Source organism: Coffea eugenioides, chromosome 4, assembly GCF_003713205.1.
Source record: "Coffea eugenioides isolate CCC68of chromosome 4, Ceug_1.0, whole genome shotgun sequence".
Taxonomy (NCBI): Eukaryota; Viridiplantae; Streptophyta; class Magnoliopsida; order Gentianales; family Rubiaceae; genus Coffea; species Coffea eugenioides.
In genome coordinates, this window is record NC_040038.1 from 3,839,689 (window position 1) to 3,860,751 (window position 21,063).

Genomic DNA, 21,063 nt, shown 5'->3' on the forward strand with positions numbered 1-21,063 from the left:
AGTAGAGTTCACATATGGGTACTCTTGTATTAGAATCATTAAATTCCACTACGAGTATGAGTCTTAATGATTCTGTTTGGCTTAGAACCGGGATAGATTTCATTCAGTCAATGAACTAATCGATTTGAGATTCAAATAGTAAGCGTGGAATGATAAGGGCAAAACTAGCACTTTCATTGCCATTGCAGGATGCCGAACAATAGGTATAGGTGTTATTAATTTTGACACCCATTTCTTACGATTATTCATAACTGTTTACCAAACCCCCCTACCTAAATCTAGTAACCTAAATTTAGACTTCTAGGTTATGTTCAAGAACTTGATTCTTCATTTCTCTCGTCCAAATTTCTTTTTTAAAATTTTTTCCTTGTGTGGAAGTAAATTAAGAAGCATGTTGTCTACTTTAAACCCGTCAGCAATGTTTACATGTCACATATTTGTGAATAAATTCAGTGCACAACATTTCTTTTTGCTACAACAACTATTACTGCAAGGAAAATAGCCTGCGAGACACCCTCTTAACCCAATATTTGCCGTCTTACTATGAGAAAGATTTGTGATGATTTACATCAGATTAAGGCAAAAGTGCTTTGCATATGAGAGATATGGAAGCTGATACAAAGCATTGAATCAAAGAAGTTTAGCGTAATTGAAATATAAGGTTAAGCACTAAAACTGGGCTGGACATGCAAGGCAATAATAAGATCCTCTCGTTATGGTCTTCTGTGACTGCCGTAATCTTGATTCTTGATAACGGAAGAAAAATAATACTGTATGAACAAACTAGTGAAAGCGAAGGCAATAACTTCTGTTTATATCTAGAATTCCAATTGGGTCTTTTGATTTGTCAGAGTTGCATCAATTAGGAGTTTGGGCAGCATTCTAGGGAGTGGTCTTAAACCCCATGATTGATTAATGTGCCAGGATTCAAACTTCTGATTCCATACACATACAGGATGAAAACTAATACGCTACTATTGGCCAATGGTCGGACTGTTTTATCCACGTTAGGAAAGATGTTTAATGCAAACCCTATGCAAGTAGAAACGTTTTGTACCATTAATTTTTATTTGTGTGCATAACCAAAAAATGATGGGCTTGGCTTGCTTTGCCTAATTGGTTCTAGAATTTCTCTGCCCTCAACTGTTGTAACTCGTAACCTGGCTGGATATTTGATATTCTTTGTCATTTCTATTATTACAAAAGAGTAAATCTTATATATACTGACGGTGTATACATTATCACCGTTGAATTCATGATATGTATGTAAAAATTGAATTTCAAATTCAAATTTTGCATAGTTGTCATTCATCCGACGCTGACGGTGTAAACACTTTCAATGTAGAAAAATTAATCCATTACAAAAAAGTAAATCTTATATACACTGACAGTGTATACACTATCACCGTTGGATTCATGACATGTGTGCAAAAGTTGAATTTCAAATTCAAATTTTGCATAGTTATCATTCATCAAACGCTGACAGTGTATACACTGTCAGTATAGGAAAGATTAATCTATTATAAAAGAATAAATTTTATATACACTGACAGTATATACAAGTACAGGAAGGCTTACCAAAAGACTTGATAAAAGAAGGCTGGATATTTGATAATCTTTGTCATTTCTATTATTACAAAAGAGTAAATCTTATATACACTGACAGTGTATATACTATCACCGTTGAATTCATGATATGTATGCAAAAATTGAATTTCAAATTCAAATTTTGCATGGTTGTCATTCATCCGACGCTGAATTCAAATTTTGTGTAGTTGTCATTCATCCGATACTGAGAGTGTAAACACTTTCAATGTAGAAAAGATTAATTCATTACAAAAGAGTAAATCTTATATAAACTGACAGTGTATACATTATCATCGTTGGATTCATGACATGTATGCAAAAGTTGAATTTCAAATTCAAATTTTACATAGTTGTCATTTATCCAACGCTGACAATGCATACACTTTCAGTATAGAAAAGATTAATCCATTACAAAAGAGTAAATCTTATATACACTCGTCACAACGTATACAAGAAGGCCTACCAAAAAACTTGATAAAAGAAGGCCCTACAACGAATGAAGTAGACTTTCATCATCCAACCACCTCTGGAATCCTAATATATTTTCCTTAGTTTTGTTACTTATTTAATTAACTCGACCTGTCTATACATATATCCGGAAAATCACCAGCAGTTTAATTTAATCTTTTATAACCAACCCACTTGTCCCTCTCAGGCCTCTTCTTTCAGGAATTTCTGTTTATCTAATATCTATCACCATTTTCCTTTTATATTACTATTTCTAATTTTTTTTCTTTACTCGAGTGTGGTAGGTGAGCCAGTGAACGTTATTTTCGCACTATAAATTCCACTTGAATCACAGCCTTTTTCTGTACTTTGGGTCTCTCCTTTGCCTTTCATTGCAGAAGAAATTTTGTTCTCGCGCGCAGAAATCTTCTCATTACTTACCAACCTCACGTCTCACCTAAACCAAAAAGAAAAGAAAAGAAAAGAAAAACCAGGTCAGAAGCATGCCTTCAGTTTCCGGCCAAGTCGTCTGTGTCACTGGCGCCGGTGGATACATCGCTTCCTGGATAGTTAAGCTCCTCCTTGAAAAAGGCTACACTGTTAGAGGAACTGTTAGAAACCCTGGTAAGATCAAATATCATTCCCTCCTCTTGACTTTGTATACTTGCGTGTTATGGTTTTCATCTTTTCTTAGACGGGAAAAAAAATGATTTTTTTACATGGCTGGTTGCTAAATTATTGATCATGTCTTTCCATTACTGGAGGAGGGAATTCTTGAGTGCATGAACATGTCAACAGCCAGTATGGTTATCAAAATGTTAGGTCCACCTATGTTTTTTTTTTTTTTTCCAAATTTTTTGTTTTGTATTAAGTGTAGATGATGCGAAGAATGGTCACTTGCGGGAGCTAGAAGGAGCAAAAGAGAGATTGACACTATGCAGAGCTGACCTTCTTGATTATCAGAGTTTACGTGAAGCCATCAAAGGCTGTGATGGGGTTTTCCACACTGCTTCACCCGTTACGGATGATCCGGTAAGTTCAAAGTTGTGGATCATGGTATCTTATACTGCATGTCTGTATCTCATCAGGAATCGACTCCTACTCACCAGTCACCAACCACCCTTTGATCTTTTCAATGTTGGTGAGAAAGTGAAAGAAAGCGATTGCAATCATCGCTATGGACAGCAATAGCATATTTTTACAAATTTTCTCGGTAGCTAATACTAGTATGCAAGATTAAAACCTTTTTTTTTTTGGGCGAAAAGCAAGATCACAAACTTTATGGCCCTGAAATAATTGGAAATAATTAGGTCCCGTTCGGATTGCATTTTTCTGGATTTTTTTGTAGAAAAATTATTGTAACAATTTGATATACGTGAGGTAAAAAGGTGATAAGGAGATGTGGTCACGGAAAACGTAATAATTTTTCTGAGGAAAATTGCAATCCAAACAGGGCCTTAGCATTTCTTAGATTTAAAAAAAAAAAGCAAAATTTAGAATATAATTTTGAGTTGGGTTTGGTGAAGGGCCCTACTTCTTGTTTATTATTATTATTATTATTATTATTTTTGAACATATCTTTTGTTTATCTTTAGTTGGTGGCATGATGCTAAGTAACAGAGCACCTGCCCAGCACCATATATTTCTTTTTTGACATTCACATTACCGGTAGCCTGTAACTCTCCATGGATCCCACCAACCACGGGCAATTTTTTATTTATTTATTTATTTTGGGAAGGGGCGAGGGGCAAATGCGTATGCATGACGCTAGAGGAAATTCAATAGTACTATAGTTTTATTTTTGATGCCTTTAATAATTGTAATAATGATGATGGAATAAACTCATAAAGGAACAAATGGTGGAGCCAGCGGTGATTGGGACCAAAAATGTGATCAACGCAGCTGCTGAGGCCAAGGTCCGGCGGATGGTTTTCACCTCATCAATTGGTGCGGTCTACATGGACCCCCACAGGGAACCTGAAAAAGTTGTGGACGAGAGTTGTTGGAGTGATCTTGAATTCTGCAAGAATACTAAGGTTTGCTGCAACTCATCTTATCTGCTACATTTATAGCATCAGTCCATTAAATATTAGGAGACAAGAAGAAGAACCTTGCAAGTCATTTATTTTGTTCTTTAACGTGGACTCGAACACTTAATTTAGGTGGGGAATGTTGAATATACCGCCCAACAAAAGCTTGATGCTTGATCATGCGATGAACAAGTATATAGAAATGTGACATAACTCATTACACACATCATTTGTGCTTTTCGTGTAGGTGAGCAGCTTCCAAAGTTGCCAACTTAACCTGGCTGCCCTTAAAATATTCCGTTGAATTTTTACTGGGATCTGTCACAATTTTATGAACAGTGATCCCTTTTGGATCTTACGTATAGCTAGAACCAGATTTTGTAATTCTACCTTGCCCTTGTACATTGAATAGAGAGAATGACGGTATTGCAAAATTGTAACAAGATAGCAAAAAGATGGTAGAAAACTTTTGCCGGTGACCGACACATAGTCCAAACCATTAGTGATGATCCTACAAGGTTGATGCTAATTGATGATGGTACGTGCAGAATTGGTATTGCTACGGGAAAGCTGTGGCAGAAAAAGCAGCATGGGACGAAGCCAAGGAGAAAGGGGTGGATTTGGTGGTGATCAACCCGGTGCTGGTGTTGGGACCATTGTTGCAACCGACCGTGAATGCCAGTATTCTTCATATCCTCAAATACTTGACTGGATCTGCAAAGACTTATGCCAACTCTGTGCAGGCCTACGTGCACGTTAAGGATGTTGCATTGGCACACGTTCTTATCTACGAGACTCCCTCGGCATCTGGGAGATACCTCTGCGCCGAGAGCGTTCTTCATCGTGGTGAAGTGGTTGAAATCTTGGCCAAACTCTTTCCGGAGTACCCAATTCCAACCAAGTAAGTTCACTTGCTGCTCAATCATTCTGATTCTACTCCAACTCACTGTAACATTATTCATTACTTTTTATGTAAAACCCAGAAAAGCGGAAGTGGTAAATCAAATTTATGCTGTAGAAAATTAATGAGCCCACAAATTAATTTGGTGGCCGTTTGACTAATGTTAGGTGAAATGGTTTACACCCAAAAATAAGAAATAAAAAAAAAGAGTTACTATTTGAAAAATGACGGCGATTTCTTGTTTACTAATTTGATTGATATCTTTCTGTTTCCGCAACATTCTTTTTGTAGTCTTTACCCAACTTTATGTCAAAGATTTTGCTTCTCCAGTGATAGGTAATTGTTTCCCTCAAAATGGCCGGTGATTTGGCTTCTCAATTTCACCAAACCAAAAAAGTTTTAGCTTTTGGAGAATGGAAATAGTTTTTTTTTTTGGGGACGCATGTGTAAGAAGAGGCTTTATTATTATTATTATTATTCTTTTTGGGTGTGGGGAGTGGGGAAGATTCATTTATTTGTCATCTCCAATGGTGTTGTAAACGGATTAGGGAGCACAAGTTATGCACAATATATTAGCATAAACTATATTTTAGAGATCAATACAGTACATATAATAATCTTGTGGCTCTGAATGAAAACCCAAAATAAGCTCATGTTTGGAATTTCTGATGTAGTTTTTAGAATCAGAAAAGCAATCCACTCGCTTTGACAATATGTTAAGAACTTCCTCTTTATTATACAATCAATTTGAATTGATTTTAACTTGAATTGGTACTATAACAAGAATGAGTACACACCAACCCTTTCTTATTCAATTATCTTTTTTCGTTGCTGGTTTGTGGGCTGGAGGAACTTGGAAGCTCCTTCACGTAAAGTGGTTTAGGTAACCTACTATGACAGGCAAAAGTAAGTTGTGTATCAAATCATTAGACGAAGGCATAATTGGCAGTCATCCTCCTTATTAAAAATGATAAAGAAAGAGACCTCACCTACCGCCACGACCACGAGTCGTTTGTTATCTGCATACATCTCTACCTACCGGGGCCTTGTGTTTTGTGGCTTGCCATGGTTGAAAACGTATCCCTTTCGATCTATGTCATGGGGTCTAATCTCGTTCTTGTCCAAGAAAATCTAGTTCTGTCTTGATGCTTAGTGGCCCTATTTTGATATCCAAGTGTAGGGAAAAGAACAATTTTGCTCCTCGCATGAGATGTATTAATTCTTGTTTCACTTGCGCATGAAAGTTCTGTCCAATCTGATGCTAGTTACTACACAAATTTTCTTTTTGAATTGAGTACGCATGTGGGGTTTTTTTTTTTTTTTTTTTTTTTGTGGTTTGAAGAATACACGTATGGATTTCAAATTTGCATCCACAATAATAGACTAGTATGTGCTAATTTCATCTTCTGCTCGTCATTGTTTTGGTCTCATACGTTATTGCCAACCATGCAGTGACTAGGATGAGATCATAAAATAGAGACATCTTGAATCTGCTGTACATTTTTTATATCATCTTGATTTGAGATGTTGACTTATTAGTTTGTGAACTGAGGTCTCATTTCATCGTGCAAACGGTTTGTATGGATGAACAGGTGCTCCGATGAAACAAGACCAAGAGCAAAAGCTTACAAGTTCACAAATCAGAAGCTCAAGGATTTGGGGTTTGAATTCACACCGGTGAAACAGTGCCTATATGAGACGGTTAAAAGCCTTCAGGAGAAGGGCCAGATACCCCTCCCCACTCGGAATGATGAGCCCATTAAAATTCACTACTAGTCTGACTCTCTCGTATTCTGATTGCTATTGATATCAAAATGTTAGCTTTTTATCATTAAAGAAGAAGAAGTAGTAGAAGTATAAAGAATGTTTAAGGTTGCAATCCAAATCCGTTGCTTGTGAACCAGAATGTTTAAGGTAGTAGTATTTGTGCTCCAGATTTCCGTACCCGTTGTGAAGTCTTTACTACCTAAGATATATACATAGTTTCTGGCTTAATTTATAGTATCTACTTTTTACTATTCTTGGTTCTTCCAATCACTGGACAACTTTTTCTGGCATAAAAAGTCTGGATGGATGATTAAATCTTGCACGTTTTAGCGAGGGGAAAAAGATATGGTAGTGTTAAATCAGGACGACTTGTCCACTGTATGCTAGGGTTGTAAACGAGTCGAACTCGAGTATCGCCATTAGGGATGGCAACGGGGCGGGGTTGGGGCGGGGGACCCCTCCCCCGTCCCCCGCCCCGTTGCCTATTAGTTCCCCCCGTCCCCCGCCCCGTCCCCCGCCTCCTGCTCCGCCCCGCCCCCGCCCCGCCTTGCCCCGCTTCCCCCGCGGGTGCCCCCGCGGGGTTAATAAAATTTTATTATATAATTTTATTATAATTAAATTTTAATAAATAATCAAGTACTAAAATATCAACACATCACCAAATTATTATTCATTGTAATTTTACAATTGAAACTCATAAAAACAATCAAACATAAGTTATTTGAATACAATCCAATATGATGAAATAAATATAACTAAAATAGTCAAGTTTTCACTTTTAGTACAAATGCAATCACTAATTCATTATTGTGTTTGTGCTTTTTTTTGAGAAAAAAGTGTTATTCTATTAAGTGTAATTAGAAATTTAGTATAAATGTATTAGTAAATTTAGTATAACTAATTAATAAATTCTATTAGTAGACATGTAGAATTATTCATATAATTGATAATATCAATTATATTACATAAACTAATATACATTATATAATACATCTAACTAATAATATCATTATCATAAGTTTATAACTAATTAACTTACATATTATATATAATTATATATATATTATATATATATATATATTTTTTTTTTTTTTTGCGGGGGCGGGGCGGGGGATGGGGCGGGGGTATACTCCCCCGCCCCGTTTCTAAGCGGGGGGAAAAAATTCCCCCCCGCCCCCGCCCCACCCCCCGCCCCAACCCCCGCCCCGAAAGCCCCCCGCGGGGCGGGTGCCCGCGGGCCCCCTCCCCCATTGCCATCCCTAATCGCCATACTCGAGCTCGACTCGACTCGACATATAGATAGGGGTGCTCGAGTTCGAGCTCGAGCTCGAACGAGTAGTATTATTGGAGCTTGAGCTCGAGCTCGAAACTTGCTCGCAGTACTCGAACTCGACTCGCATGGGTTCGAGTCCATACGAGCCTTATTGAGCTCGGTCGAGCTCGATTTATTAAATTTTATTTTTTTGATAATTTTTGAGCAAAAAGATATTATTGTCCTTTTAAAATTTTTATATGACTTGAAATATTTCGTAAATTCAATAATTCTTTTGGGTATAAGGGTAATTTTATAATAATATATTAAATAATTAAAATTAAAATGTTCGATAAGGCTCGTCGAGCCTTCGAGCATTTCTTCTGGATGCTCGAACTCGACTCGATAGCCTTATCGAACTGCTCGAACTTGACTCGAACTCGGTCATAGCCTTATCGAACTGCTCGAACTCGACTCGAACTCGGTTCGATTACAGCCCTACGTGTATGCTACGTGCAAAACATTCATACGGTCACGTATACTTACAATATCCAGAACGTCTGCCAGTAACAGTTTTATACTTTTATGCATGAATGATCTGGAAATGATGATGGGCAAAGTCACCCAATGACTTTCTAGTGTGAAAAGTGAAAACGATCGTCGATTGTACTAGGGAATAGTGCAAGCCAAGTAGTAGTTTTTCACTTATTCGTGCGTATGGACTATGGTCTGAACACTTGTCGGTCATCTAATAAACAGACCAACGACAATCGATCCTATATAGGACAACCAACGTACATCCCAAGGGTCGTGTTTTTGCCAACCTTGCTACTGTTTGACAAAATCTCTGGTTTTACTAGTTTGACCACACATACACACACACACACTTTGCAGAAGCAAAAGAGCTCGCTGTCTGTCATTAGCCCAGAACAGAACAATGGGTGGGTTACACTTACACCTCTGTGAGCCCTATCATTTCAAAACACCAGAATTATGAATAGACTCTCCAGCATTTGCTTTTTCTTGGACCAATATTTTATATTCATCCCAAACCAGGAAAATACTTGGTTTAGATTCCATCACGTTTATATCACTAAAATCCTGCCACAAACTTTGGTCAGAAAATTAACCAATATAAAATCTTACACCCACCACCCAATAGATGAATAGACCCAGGGAAACTCGTGGAATTCTCCGAATGCACAAAATAGGATGAGGGGCAGGAGCGATCATCAGAATGAACCGTTCATGACCAGATTTTGACAAAAAAAAAATGTACAGTCCAGATTACTAATTGTACACCGATTTTCACAACGGATGTGGGATTCGCAAAATTTTATACTAAAGTTACATGTTGTGCAAATAAAGTTAAACCGTGTGCAAACAAAGTTACACGCTGTTAAAAATGACCAAAACCGTCACCTGCAACCGTTCCTGCCCCTTGTCCTACAAAATACCTCACAAAGTGTGGTGTTTTTCACTTTTTCTTTAACATCTCATCATGTTTAAATCAATGCAATTATCTTTTTGCCATCACATAGATCCACTTATATGGCAATGCCTAACCCCTTTTCCCAAATTCTGTGCTGATCCTTTTGCTACTTCAGCACTTGAGCTTGTGCTGCCCTCTAATGTTACAAAAAAAAAAACATTCGAGACGAATGAATGTTGTCAATTTAGAATAAGCCACTGTGTGAAAATTATTAGTCCACGTGAGCATTGGAAAGACAAAGTCAAGTCACTTAAAATCAACAGAAAAATGGGGTAACATTCTGTGTAAAACAGCTACTTGAACTAGCTATCGTTTATTTGGAACTGAAAACAGAAACTTTCCCCTACTTCTGCCTCGCCTACGATATCTATACGGAGTACTTTTTTAGTCATCATCCGAAGTAGTCCTCGTCTGAGGCAATTGCATGTTTACTATATCCTCCCTAGGCAGAACTGATGCATTGCTCGACTCGTTTGCCATCTGCAAACTTTCGGGTAGAAGAATGTCAACTTTCTTAGTCTTGCGCACGACCAAGTATAGGATACCAGCCAAATAAACTAACACGGCCGAAAATCCTAGTACTCCACAGAATACAATGCCAACAACCCTTAAATGGCTATGAGTAAGAGTTGTTACCAACTTCTCTGCCAAATAGTAGATGTTTATGCCCATTATCAGGGAGCCAATAATCCAAGTTGCTGCAGAGATCTGTGCACAACAAAAGGCAGCAATGTGATGTGATGTTCTTAAAGCTGATATTACCGTACCTTAGATCGCATAGGCTGCATATGTATCAGCAAACTCATAAACAGAAAGCTAGCTCTCAGCCTCTTACCCAAATAGAGTTTGCATGCATTCCCATCTTAGTCTTGCTACTTGTGAACTTGAGAAGTGGGATGAGTGCAAACGGAAGTTCAAATGACAGGATCATCTGCAAAGAACGATAAAGAAAAGTAGTTTAACCACAACTTCTGTTATTCAACGATCTATCAGCATGACCTACAAAATTGGGTGTTCACCAAAAAGGAGAAAATAGCAAGTACATGTGTTGAAGACTACAAGGAAAGGATACCATACCGATGCTATAATAATAAGATTTCCAGCACCAGCAGAGCCTCCAATCAGTGCCACAATTAGACTGGGGACTATAGCTAAGCATCGAGTCAAGAAGTTCCGAATCCACGGTTTCATTTGCAAGTCAAGGAATCCCTGCAAATATGAGATAAGAAACATATAGTTCTCTACCATAAAGAACAACTCTTGCACTTTACTGCCATCCATATGCTTCCATTATAAAACAGAAAAGCGACAATAAAATTGTTTAACATATAAAAAAAAAAAAAGTGCAACTGACTTGCATAACATATTGCCCTGCATATGTTCCAGTGATTGTAGAACTTTGGCCCGATGCAAGCAAAGCAATTGCAAATACCTTGGAGCTCCAACTTCCTAAAACATGCTACAGGTAACAAAGAAAATGATAGAAACCGGGGTCATGAAATCACGATAATTTGATGGTAATTGCAGTCAACATATACTCGCAATCATGTGTACCGTTTATCTTTCAAACCACGAAACATACTTTAAGTAAGAATGATGCTTTGTTCAAATCCAAGTCTTGACAATTCTGCTCATCTTCTGGGTTCAGATCTGGGGAATTGCAAACTGCACCACTTACTGAGATGACCGATACATTAATGAGGAAGGCCACCATTAGGGCAAACCCGCTTTCTAGCAGATAAAATCTGCAAGCCTCCTGTAGACAATACAAATAATTCAAAATTATGTGAAGAAATGAAAAGTAATAGAAGTGCTTCGGTAATTGCACTTCAAACGGCAAAAGTAGTGGATTGATGGTACTTAGTCCAAATGGAATTATCATTCATCTTAGGCTCAAAAGATCAACTGCATTGGTCAGAACAAATTTTAAATCTTCATCACTGGAGTAGCTATGGATGAACTTGATCCAAGCTTAAGAAAAAGACCTCGCATATAAGATATGCCCATGCTTTACCAAAACATCTTAATTTGGATGACTGATTGTCAAGAAAATCAAAAGTAGACAGAATGTGGTAGCCGGTAGTTTTAGATTGATTTGATAAGAGACTCAGCTATGTACTAAATAGCCCTCATCGTTTTCAACATGATTTTGAAGTAATTACAAGAAACATCCGGGTAAGTAAAGGCAAAAACATGTAGCAGTGGAATGGGCTAGTAATGCAATTTCTGGGATGTAATGTTTGTTGAATTAAAAATTTCTATAAATCCTATATATTCTCTTAACATGGTAAGCATATAGCACTGGCATTACTAGAATATTTAAAACCTCATATCCAGTAACAGCATCAAAACATCATTTCATGATCAAAATACCTGTTGAAATTTAGAATAATCAAGCTAGTGTCAAAAGAACCAAATGATTTCACTTACTTGCATGTGCTAGTTGAAAATAATGAATAAATACATAAGTTGAAATTATAGTCATTTGGAGATGAAAATTACTTTGATGCCAGAAACTGATCGTGGAATTTTCCTAGATAAGACCAAAGCAGAATGGAGGAACAGATTATGCCTGCAAGAAGGAAAGTTAATTACTGTTATAATGTGCATTAGCATGAGTCATTTCATTGTCAAATTAGCTAACATGCTAAACACTCACGGCATAACCATAGCACCAAGCAATGAAATGGCTAGTTTAGTGGCACCACTTCCCTTGAGCTGCGGAACAAAAAGTCCATAAAGAACCTCTGAAGATTTGGGTTTTGCATAGCCAAGCTCCACAAAGAAGCACGCGGCCATGATAAGCACCAACAAAGCAATAAAGATCTCAAGTTTTCTGACCTGTATAATGGTTGGAATTAATTAATACTGCAGTAACTGTATGCTAGGATTAAGGTGCAAATTCTTGATTAAACCATAACTTCTTCGAATTACAACTCAAATTCATCTTTCCTAGTAAGTTCAAAAACCTCAAAATTAATAAGAATAGCTTTAGTACCCCGTATTGCTGTAACAATAGCAAAACCAAAGTACTGAGCCCTGTGATTAGCACGCCACACCATATAGGAATTTTGAAGAGCATGTTTAATGCAAATGCTGTCCCTATCACTAGTATAAGAAAAAGTAACAGAGTTAGCACTGAAATTTATTGAGAGCCACTCACACAGTTTATGTCTTCAAAGAAAGTCACAGATAAGGAGAAGATTAAATTCTATCATAATGATATTATACTCTGCCAAATTTCAGGATGAGGATGTTAAACCAACATAACATCATCATTCCTCTGAATAAATATAAAATAAAATATGATACTCATGCAAGCCCAAGAAACCAGTTTTTGATGATAAACCCCACTTTCTAATTGCCACATGTTGGTTCTCCATTGAAGATAGAAAATTGATTTTGTAGAACAATCAGATTGTAGTCCTTGACAAGTCACTTACCGCATCCTTTCCACCCCTGCTCCTCCTTTAAGTGAACACACAATGAGAATTTGAATATGGAAAATATGTTATATGGTGCTGAGTTTTCTTTCTAAATGCCTATAATGTTTTCCAAATTAGTCAATCAACAATACCCACAATCCAATCATAAGTTGTGCTCAGCCAACTCACACACTAAAGCTGAATAGCTCCAGAAAAGAAGGGTGGAAGTAATATAACAATACTGAGAGCATGATATCACTGCCAAGATGAATTAAGTAAAATAAACAAAAACTGAATACCTACCTTCAGGAATATCACATGCAACAATAGCAATTTCAGCAAGAATCCACAAGATGATATTGGCCACCTTTGGATACTCTTTTCTACAGTGTTCTGCTAAATGCTTTCCTAAAATAGTATAAAGTGATCCAATCTAGCCAAGGTTACAATCAAATCTGAAAGATGATGGTAGCGGAAATACATATGGTAGACCAATAGAATACCTGTAACAACACCCAAATTTGCTGCTAGAGATTGGATTATGAGAGCTGCAATTGATGCCAGTAATATGATCCAAAGTAACTGTAAAATATTAAGAGAAGGTCTGAAGAAGTGGAACAGAATCTTCTTTAGTTACTCATGGGTAGATGTAGAAAAACTCTTGTGAAGGCAAAGCTTTTGTTTGGTGGCTCGCCAACCAAAATTGTAGAACAATGTTCAATGGCAATCCTACTTTTGAGCTCATTATTCGACGCAATCCACAAAAACAAGAAAGCTAATCAATGTCCCTCGTCCATTCAATTGGATTTTCTTTAAATTATAGAAGTCTAAGGGGACCAAATAGAGGAAGTTATTGCTCTTTCAATATGGGACAAGCAAAAGTATCTGATGCCAACAGAATCAAGACTTCCCAACACATGTTCAAGATAGACTTTAAGTTGGATGGACTAAGACAAAACAGGACAATACGCACCCCATACTTGTATTGGGCTCCTGACTGCAGATCAGTTTGAACTGTAAACCAAATCACAAAATAAGGGTCATGATGTGCGGCAATATCTCCATTAGCATGAAACAAAACACATGGCGAAGTCTTACAGTTTCCTGGATCAATGTAGGCAATAGAAACAAGAAATCCAGGACCCAAATAGGCAAAAAAGTTCCTCCAGCTTTTCTTCTGCAGATTGAAAATTGGAAAAGCCTCCAATCAAGTATCTATATTTCATATTACACAGCACTTCAATTATCATATTCAGTGATGAAGAGAAATAGCAAACCAAAAGCCAGAAAAATTATAAATGGGTCTGTTAACAACCATAACTCAAAGTGAAATTTTATTTGATGGGAGTTGATATCTGCAGCTCCAAGGTTATGCTTCTATGATCACTTCTATAAAGTCAAGAAGCAAGACAATGGGACTTTATTTACTTAAGATTTTAGAGATCAGATACATCAGTAATTAGCTGAGCCACTGCCACTTTATAATGCTGCACGAAGAAAATCAGTGATAAATGCTCAATGAGGCTAACCTGAACAAAAGATATGATATTTTGAATCAACAGATTTTGCAAGGAAAAAGGTTAGCTACTCAACTGAGTGTGCTCTCTCACGAACTCAATTGCTGAAGGCCACAAATGGAGTGCATTCTCTAATTCTGAGATTTTTAGTCAGAAATTTATGTCCATGGGATCCTTTTTAGATTCTGATAACTTGGTCTGTTGCACTAGACCCCAGCTTTTAAAATAAATCACAGTAAAGACAAAAAACAACCGACTCCTGCAATATAATTTTGGAAGATTCCTTATGCACTAAAAAAAATCTTCGTTTATCAGACATTTACATGTTGACATAAAACTAAAACCAATCTCAGATAATAAAAACAAACTAAGATGATACATCACTGCATGATATTGTCACCTATTACAGTTGTGGAAGACAATAACCATGAAAAAGGGAAATAAAAACTCCAAAAACTGGTGAAAAACAGAAGAGAGAGAAATACTGACATCAGAAACGACAATCTGATCATATTCAATGTTATCAATGAGCGGCTCATTGGCAAGCCTCGGATTTTCAGAGCTGGTCATGAACTGTCCTTGGCCAGCAGTTCTAGCCGCCATCTTGCCTCTGCTTCATGGGAAGTGAAACGAAAAAAAATTAGAAAATGGATTGAACATAACTGATAAAAGCTTGAATTTTTCCAAGAACAACAATGAGAAAAGAATAAAATTCACCAATCACAATGCATGCAAATAAACATTGAAAAGCCACCCGCAATTACTGTGAAGTATTTCCATCATATAAATTAAATCCACCGAACCGAAAACAAACTTCTGATATATCTAAACAATGGGAAAACCCCATTAAAGCTTAAGCTGCCATCTTGAAAAATTCTCCAAAGGTGCAAGGATTGAACCCAGTTACTCAATCTTCAAAAACATGCAAATTCATCGACCATGATTCTAGAACAAGCGGTAAGGATTAATCTCGTGACCCAGATCATGGTTTTAGTTTTTGCTCGTGATAAAATTGACTGGTTGACCAAAAAAATAAAAAATAAAAAAAAAATAAAAAGAGGATAGTCTTAACTCTTAAATTAACCACCATTTTCAGGGCAGTTAATCTCACTGAAAATGCAATCAAACGCCGAGAAAATTAAAAAATTTCCAGGATTTAAAGAAACGAAAAGAATGTCAAGAAGAGTATGTGAACTACCTTTCTTGAGATACGCCTTAGTTTTGAGAAAACTGAATAAGGGTTGGCAACGGAAAAAAACTGGGGAACCGAATAGTATAGGGGTGGCAACAAAGATTTATCGGGGAGAGAGACAGAGACAGGTCAGAGTTAGGTGTCAGCTCCAGAAGTCAAACATAGAAAATACTTTTTTTTTTTCGACTGTCATCTTTACTCCTACTCCTACACTATCTACGGGGAGGCTCAACTGAGCCTATGATGACCGATGGGGACAGAACCACCACCGGACCAGACGGGTGCACTACGCACCCGTCTGGATTTGAAGCAGAGCCACAAGAGTGGCATTTTTGGTGGGAGGCAAGGGTTCACTTTTTGGTGGGAAGCAAGATTTGAACCCTTGCCTCCCACCCCACCAAACATAGAAAATACTTGCTACCACAAAACTTATAATGTGGTGGTTTAAAATTATTTGGGACAACTAAATACTCTATGTTATAAAAAATCAATTGGGTTTGTTTAGATAGTGCTTTTATCTCAAATAATATTTCGCTTGTATCATAAACACATATTTCAACCCATCTTTTTATATTTTCAATCACCTTTTTATCTCACATACATCACGTCACAAAAAGTGCTACAGTAATTATTCCAAATAATATTTCAAATAATACACTATCCAAACAAAATATTACAGAAGTTTAAAAGAAAACTATCTAAGGCTTGGTATTTATTATTTGCCAGGTCATCTAATGGAATAAACTTGTATAGTAATTAAAATTATATATATGAATATAAGATTTAAATTCTAATATATAATACTATATAGTAGGCGAATAATTTGTATAACAATCAAACTTTGAAATGAGCTTGTGCTCCGCTTATAATTCAAATGATTGAATATTTAAGTAAAGTTCAGTATTAAGTAAATAATATTTATTAGAAAGTGAAAGAAACAAAGCAATTTGTAAAATATTTTAGTTCAAGGTTCCATTGTGAAGATAGGTGAGAAATTTCACTACTTTTGTTGTAACCTTGGGGTAGAAGGAATACAATCAAAATTCAGAAAGGCAAAATGTGGAGCAATAGTAATATATCTAAAAAATAATAATAATACTATTCTACAGTTTCTACTGCCGACAACGATAATATTTGTATAATCAAATCTATCCTATTCTATATGAGGGGGAGCCTAAAGAGGTTGTGTAGGGGGCTAGCAGGTATACAATTTTTTTTCCCGGTAACGATAATATTTGTATAACCTAATCTATCGTATTCTATAGGAATGGGGAATCTAAAAAAGCTATGTAAGGAACTAGTAGGTATACAGATCTAACTAGATCAAAATGATGCTCTGTCACCACCTTTAAATTTTGTTCAAAACAGATGGAATTTAAACTCTGGACCCTGCAGCCCAAAATCCAAAAAGGTACTTAAGTTTCCATTTGGTAACCACTACTTTTACGAGTACTACATTCATAGTCCTTGAATTTACCAGGAAACAGTTTACTTTTCCACCAATCACTACTTTTTTTGGGTTGTAAAAGAGATGCTTGGGTGAGTTCTAACTCCAATTATCATAATGGGTTAGGATATACTTTCGAAATTATAAACAGGATTGGTATATAATCCACGCATCCCTCACATTCATAGCGAAATTTGAATACATGATCAATTCTAAAGCTTTGCATACGGAAAATTATGTACTAGTAATACAATTTGCAACAATCAAACTCCAAACGAGGACGAGGGGAGAGTGTTTTTTTTAAAAAAAAATCTCTACTAGCATTATGTCTCGTGCACTGATAAGGTTGTCTAATATTTGAACTACTGCATTCTTTATGAACAATTACTCGGTCTCTTGAACGAATTATTTTCCTAGCTCTGTACAAGTAGTTTTACTGTATGACTACAGATAGTTCTACGGTTATATTTAACCATCCACAACTTAAGAAAAAAAAATATGCTAGTAAATTCCAAAAGGACTAGTTTACGAAGATGAGTCAATTAAACCAACAAAATTGAAAAGTGAAGAAAAGAAAAGAAACTAGCAGTAGTATTAGGGTGAGTGTTAGATTTATCAGTGTGGTTGCCCTAAGAAATTTCATTGAACATGCAATGAGGAAACGAAAAAATATAGTAATAAAGTTCCCGGAATTGAAAAAGAAGAGGAGGAAGAAGAAGAAAGGAATGTGAAGAGAGAGAGAGAGAGAGAGAGAGCTATAGACAGCTAAACATACCTCTTTGAAGAGCGAAGACTCGAAATTAATTGTACGGGGTTGACAACAAGATTTATAGAGTGGGGAAGAGAAGGGAAAAGAGCTTCTCTGGGAGCGACGAGGCTGAAAATAGTGAAAGTCTAACGCCAAAGGGGTCCTGACTCCTGAGTTGTTCCGTTCTAGACTTCTAGTACATGCAGTCCTTGTGCACTGGTTTTACTGCACTGTAAATGCTGCTTGTGCGGAACTACTTGCAGCATGCCCCTTTTAGCGTGTGCTAATTTTCCGCTGCGTAATACGCGGCCACACTCTTTGAGATAAATAATTGAAGATTAACTTTACGTAACTTCACGCAAAATGTGTCTCGATACACAATATTTTTTTCAAGTATTATTTTGTTTGCGTCATAAATGTATTTTTTAATTATCTTTTCATATTTTTTAACTATATTTTTATGTCACATACATCACATCATAAAAAATAGTACTCCCTCCGTCCCACTTTGATAGTCCTGATTTCTTTTTCACACAGTTTAAGAAAAAGTAGTTAACTTTGTTGGAACAATCAATTTAGGTAGTTATTTTCCTAAAATAACCTCACATTAATTAGAGTACAACTTTATGGAAACTTGAATTGATGGTAAAAAAAGAATCAACTCTCATTAAATGGGGTAGATTTATAGTAACAACAACTTACATTGAATAAGGGTATTTTAGAAAAATTAAAATACAACTACAATCTTCAATTGGAAAGTGGACTACAATTTGGGACAAACGAAAAAGAAAAACAGGACTATCAAAGTGGGACGGAGGGAGTAATATTATAGAGGTTATTATAAATAATATTTAAAACAGTTCGCTAAACAGGTGCCTTATGAGCACTCGTTAAAATATATTTCAGGTGTTATATTTTTTTAAAAATCTTAAAAAAAATAAATAAATACAAGAGAAGGTTGATAAGATTAAATAACAAAAGCATATAAATATAAGAGATAATAATAAGTATTAGTGTATATATATATATAGTAGGTTAGACAAATACTGCATCCATTAGAAAAACCCTATTTAAAAAATATACACTATCCAAGTACATCACATCTTTCTTTACTTTCTTTTTGGCAAAGGTGGAGGAAATATTCGTCTTTTTTCTTGATAGTAATAACATGATTATCAATTGCTTAAGAAAACAAAAGGTATTTATTCTCAAACTGAAGCTGAAGCTGACTGTAGATGCACAAATCCAAGTTGACTGCTGAATAAGTGGAGCATGCTTAAGTAGCACGCCATACTTTCTGTTTTATTCCCAAACTCAGGCGGCGTAATTTATCCACCTCATCACAGATTGTAGTGTAGGACCCAGCTAATTCCATCAGTCTGTGATACAGACAATGTCGTCGTTTTACTGTTTTAGTGTTCGGCATCGTTCTTTTTGGACGGAAGTGGATGATTCTCATCTCTTCTTCTGCTGATTATTCATTTTCTGATCGATTCTCTTGCCAGTGGACAGTGGAGTGGGGTACTTTGAGATTACTCAATTTTGACGAGTTTGAGATTTTGTGGGTCCTCTTAAAGTTTCGAGCCTTGCCGCACACGTGGAATGCGTCAATTCCGGTGCTCGTACTTCCATTGCTACGCAACTAATACTAACACAAAGTACACAGGAAGGAAGATTAGTCTAGTTAAATTGAGATATTCTCTGTATTAAAAAAAAAAAATACACTAACACAAAGTGCAAGATTTATTTTTTTCCTCATTATTAAAATACTAGTAAATTTTATGGGCTACACGTAGATTGAAGGATGCTGGATTAGTTAATCGTGGACGCGGGGCTGAAGCGGTTGTCAGAACAACCGCTCCGGAAGGTGTAACACCATTTGTACATGGTGTAACATCATCTGTACAAGGTGTAACAATTGAACAACAGCGAGTAAAATAAAACAACATTTTTGTGGGTCCCACACGGCGTGAAAATCGAGTTACAAGACGTGATCTGAGCCGCACAAATTTTTGAGACTTCATCCAAGTCGTGAACTGCCTGGGACGGTTGTCAGAGACAACCGTCCAGGCCCCTCGTCCGTTAATCGTAGTGCTACCGATGTTTGTGGGTCAAACAAGAAGGTGTTCCTTTTGCTGGCAATACCAGATGAAAGTATGCCTCCGGTCCAATGAAAGAAAAACAAAAAGAAACTTATGCAAAGTGCAACGAATCCAATTCCACATTTGATGGATTTAGATGTCTTTGAAAAAAGTAGCCATTAGCCAACCCCGTTTATTTGTGCACTTTTTGTCAATGGCATTGAATTTGGATAAACCCAATTTTCAAATATCAAACTATCAAAATTATGTTATGCACTCATCAAGTGGTATGGTACAATTTGAACAATTAAATCTTTGAAAATTGAGTCTATCTAAGTGTAAGACTCGTCAATACTTCGTGTTGGATAGACAAGTCAAGCCTAAAATGAGAGATTTTCTGTTTTGGACTTAAAAATTCTAGATAGCTTGAGACAACTAGAGTCAAACACAATTTAGCTAGAAAAACTTAAAAAGAAATTAAGTGAAAGATTACCTTAAGGTTCAATGATTATCTTTTTTTGGTTATCTAATGTTTAAAACAAGAAAATCTATCTTACTGTGAAAATCTTACTTACTTTGAAGACTTGCAAATGGGATGGGCCATTAAGGTAACACTTGTTCAAATGAAAAAGGGATGGGCCAAATCCATGCCTTTACTGTCTAAATCCACGTCTGTACTGCATTGATAACTTGTATCACGAGCAGTCATAACTTGTGTCATTAGTATTGAAAATTATATCATGTGTGGATTTAGCCCCCAGTGAAAAATTACTCTTCATGCTAAGACTAAATTGAATATTTTTTTTCTGATTCAAGGGAGACGACCTAATTTGGTTTGACAGTAGCAGAAAATATTAAACTAGTAGTGAATACTAAGAAATTGGGCTAAGATTTCTGTAAGCCTCATGATTGGATCAGTAGCGCATAATATTTATTGAACGCTAGCGAGTGAGGCTATGAACTGCCCTTGACTGAATTCGCAGCAACCATGCATAGGATACAGAACAGCGGGCCTTTTTATTGGGCCATGAAATTTTTTTTCGGTTGCACCCACAATGGAGGCGGCCCATGTCTATCTGCCATTTTTCAATATTTGTTTGCTGTTATTGCTTAAATATTAACGTTTATCCAACGGTTGATATACATGTATTATGACTTTGATTAGCTTATTCATTGA

General features: G+C 36.4%; 2 protein-coding genes across 2 annotated transcripts; one reads left to right on the forward strand and one right to left on the reverse strand.

The window, feature by feature from the left end:
- Nucleotides 1–2,379: 2,379 nt before the first annotated feature.
- On the forward strand, nt 2,380–6,982 carry LOC113767751 (cinnamoyl-CoA reductase 1-like). Its single transcript, XM_027311930.1, has 5 exons — nt 2,380–2,658; nt 2,912–3,066; nt 3,885–4,070; nt 4,613–4,965; nt 6,558–6,982. Exons 1-5 carry the CDS (start codon nt 2,538–2,540, stop codon nt 6,739–6,741), a joined length of 999 nt encoding a protein of 332 aa, XP_027167731.1. The 5' UTR covers nt 2,380–2,537; the 3' UTR covers nt 6,742–6,982.
- A 2,696-nt stretch (nt 6,983–9,678) lies between these two features.
- On the reverse strand, nt 9,679–17,883 carry LOC113768444 (metal transporter Nramp6-like). The gene is made up of 14 exons (XM_027312797.1): nt 17,833–17,883; nt 14,908–15,028; nt 14,000–14,078; nt 13,875–13,915; nt 13,405–13,483; nt 13,205–13,309; nt 12,475–12,584; nt 12,136–12,317; nt 11,979–12,048; nt 11,059–11,232; nt 10,831–10,935; nt 10,554–10,685; nt 10,312–10,407; nt 9,679–10,184 (listed from the first exon to the last, which is right to left on the reverse strand). Exons 2-14 carry the CDS (start codon nt 15,019–15,021, stop codon nt 9,861–9,863), a joined length of 1,611 nt encoding a protein of 536 aa, XP_027168598.1. The 5' UTR covers nt 15,022–15,028; nt 17,833–17,883; the 3' UTR covers nt 9,679–9,860.
- Between the last annotated feature and the right edge of the window lie 3,180 nt (nt 17,884–21,063).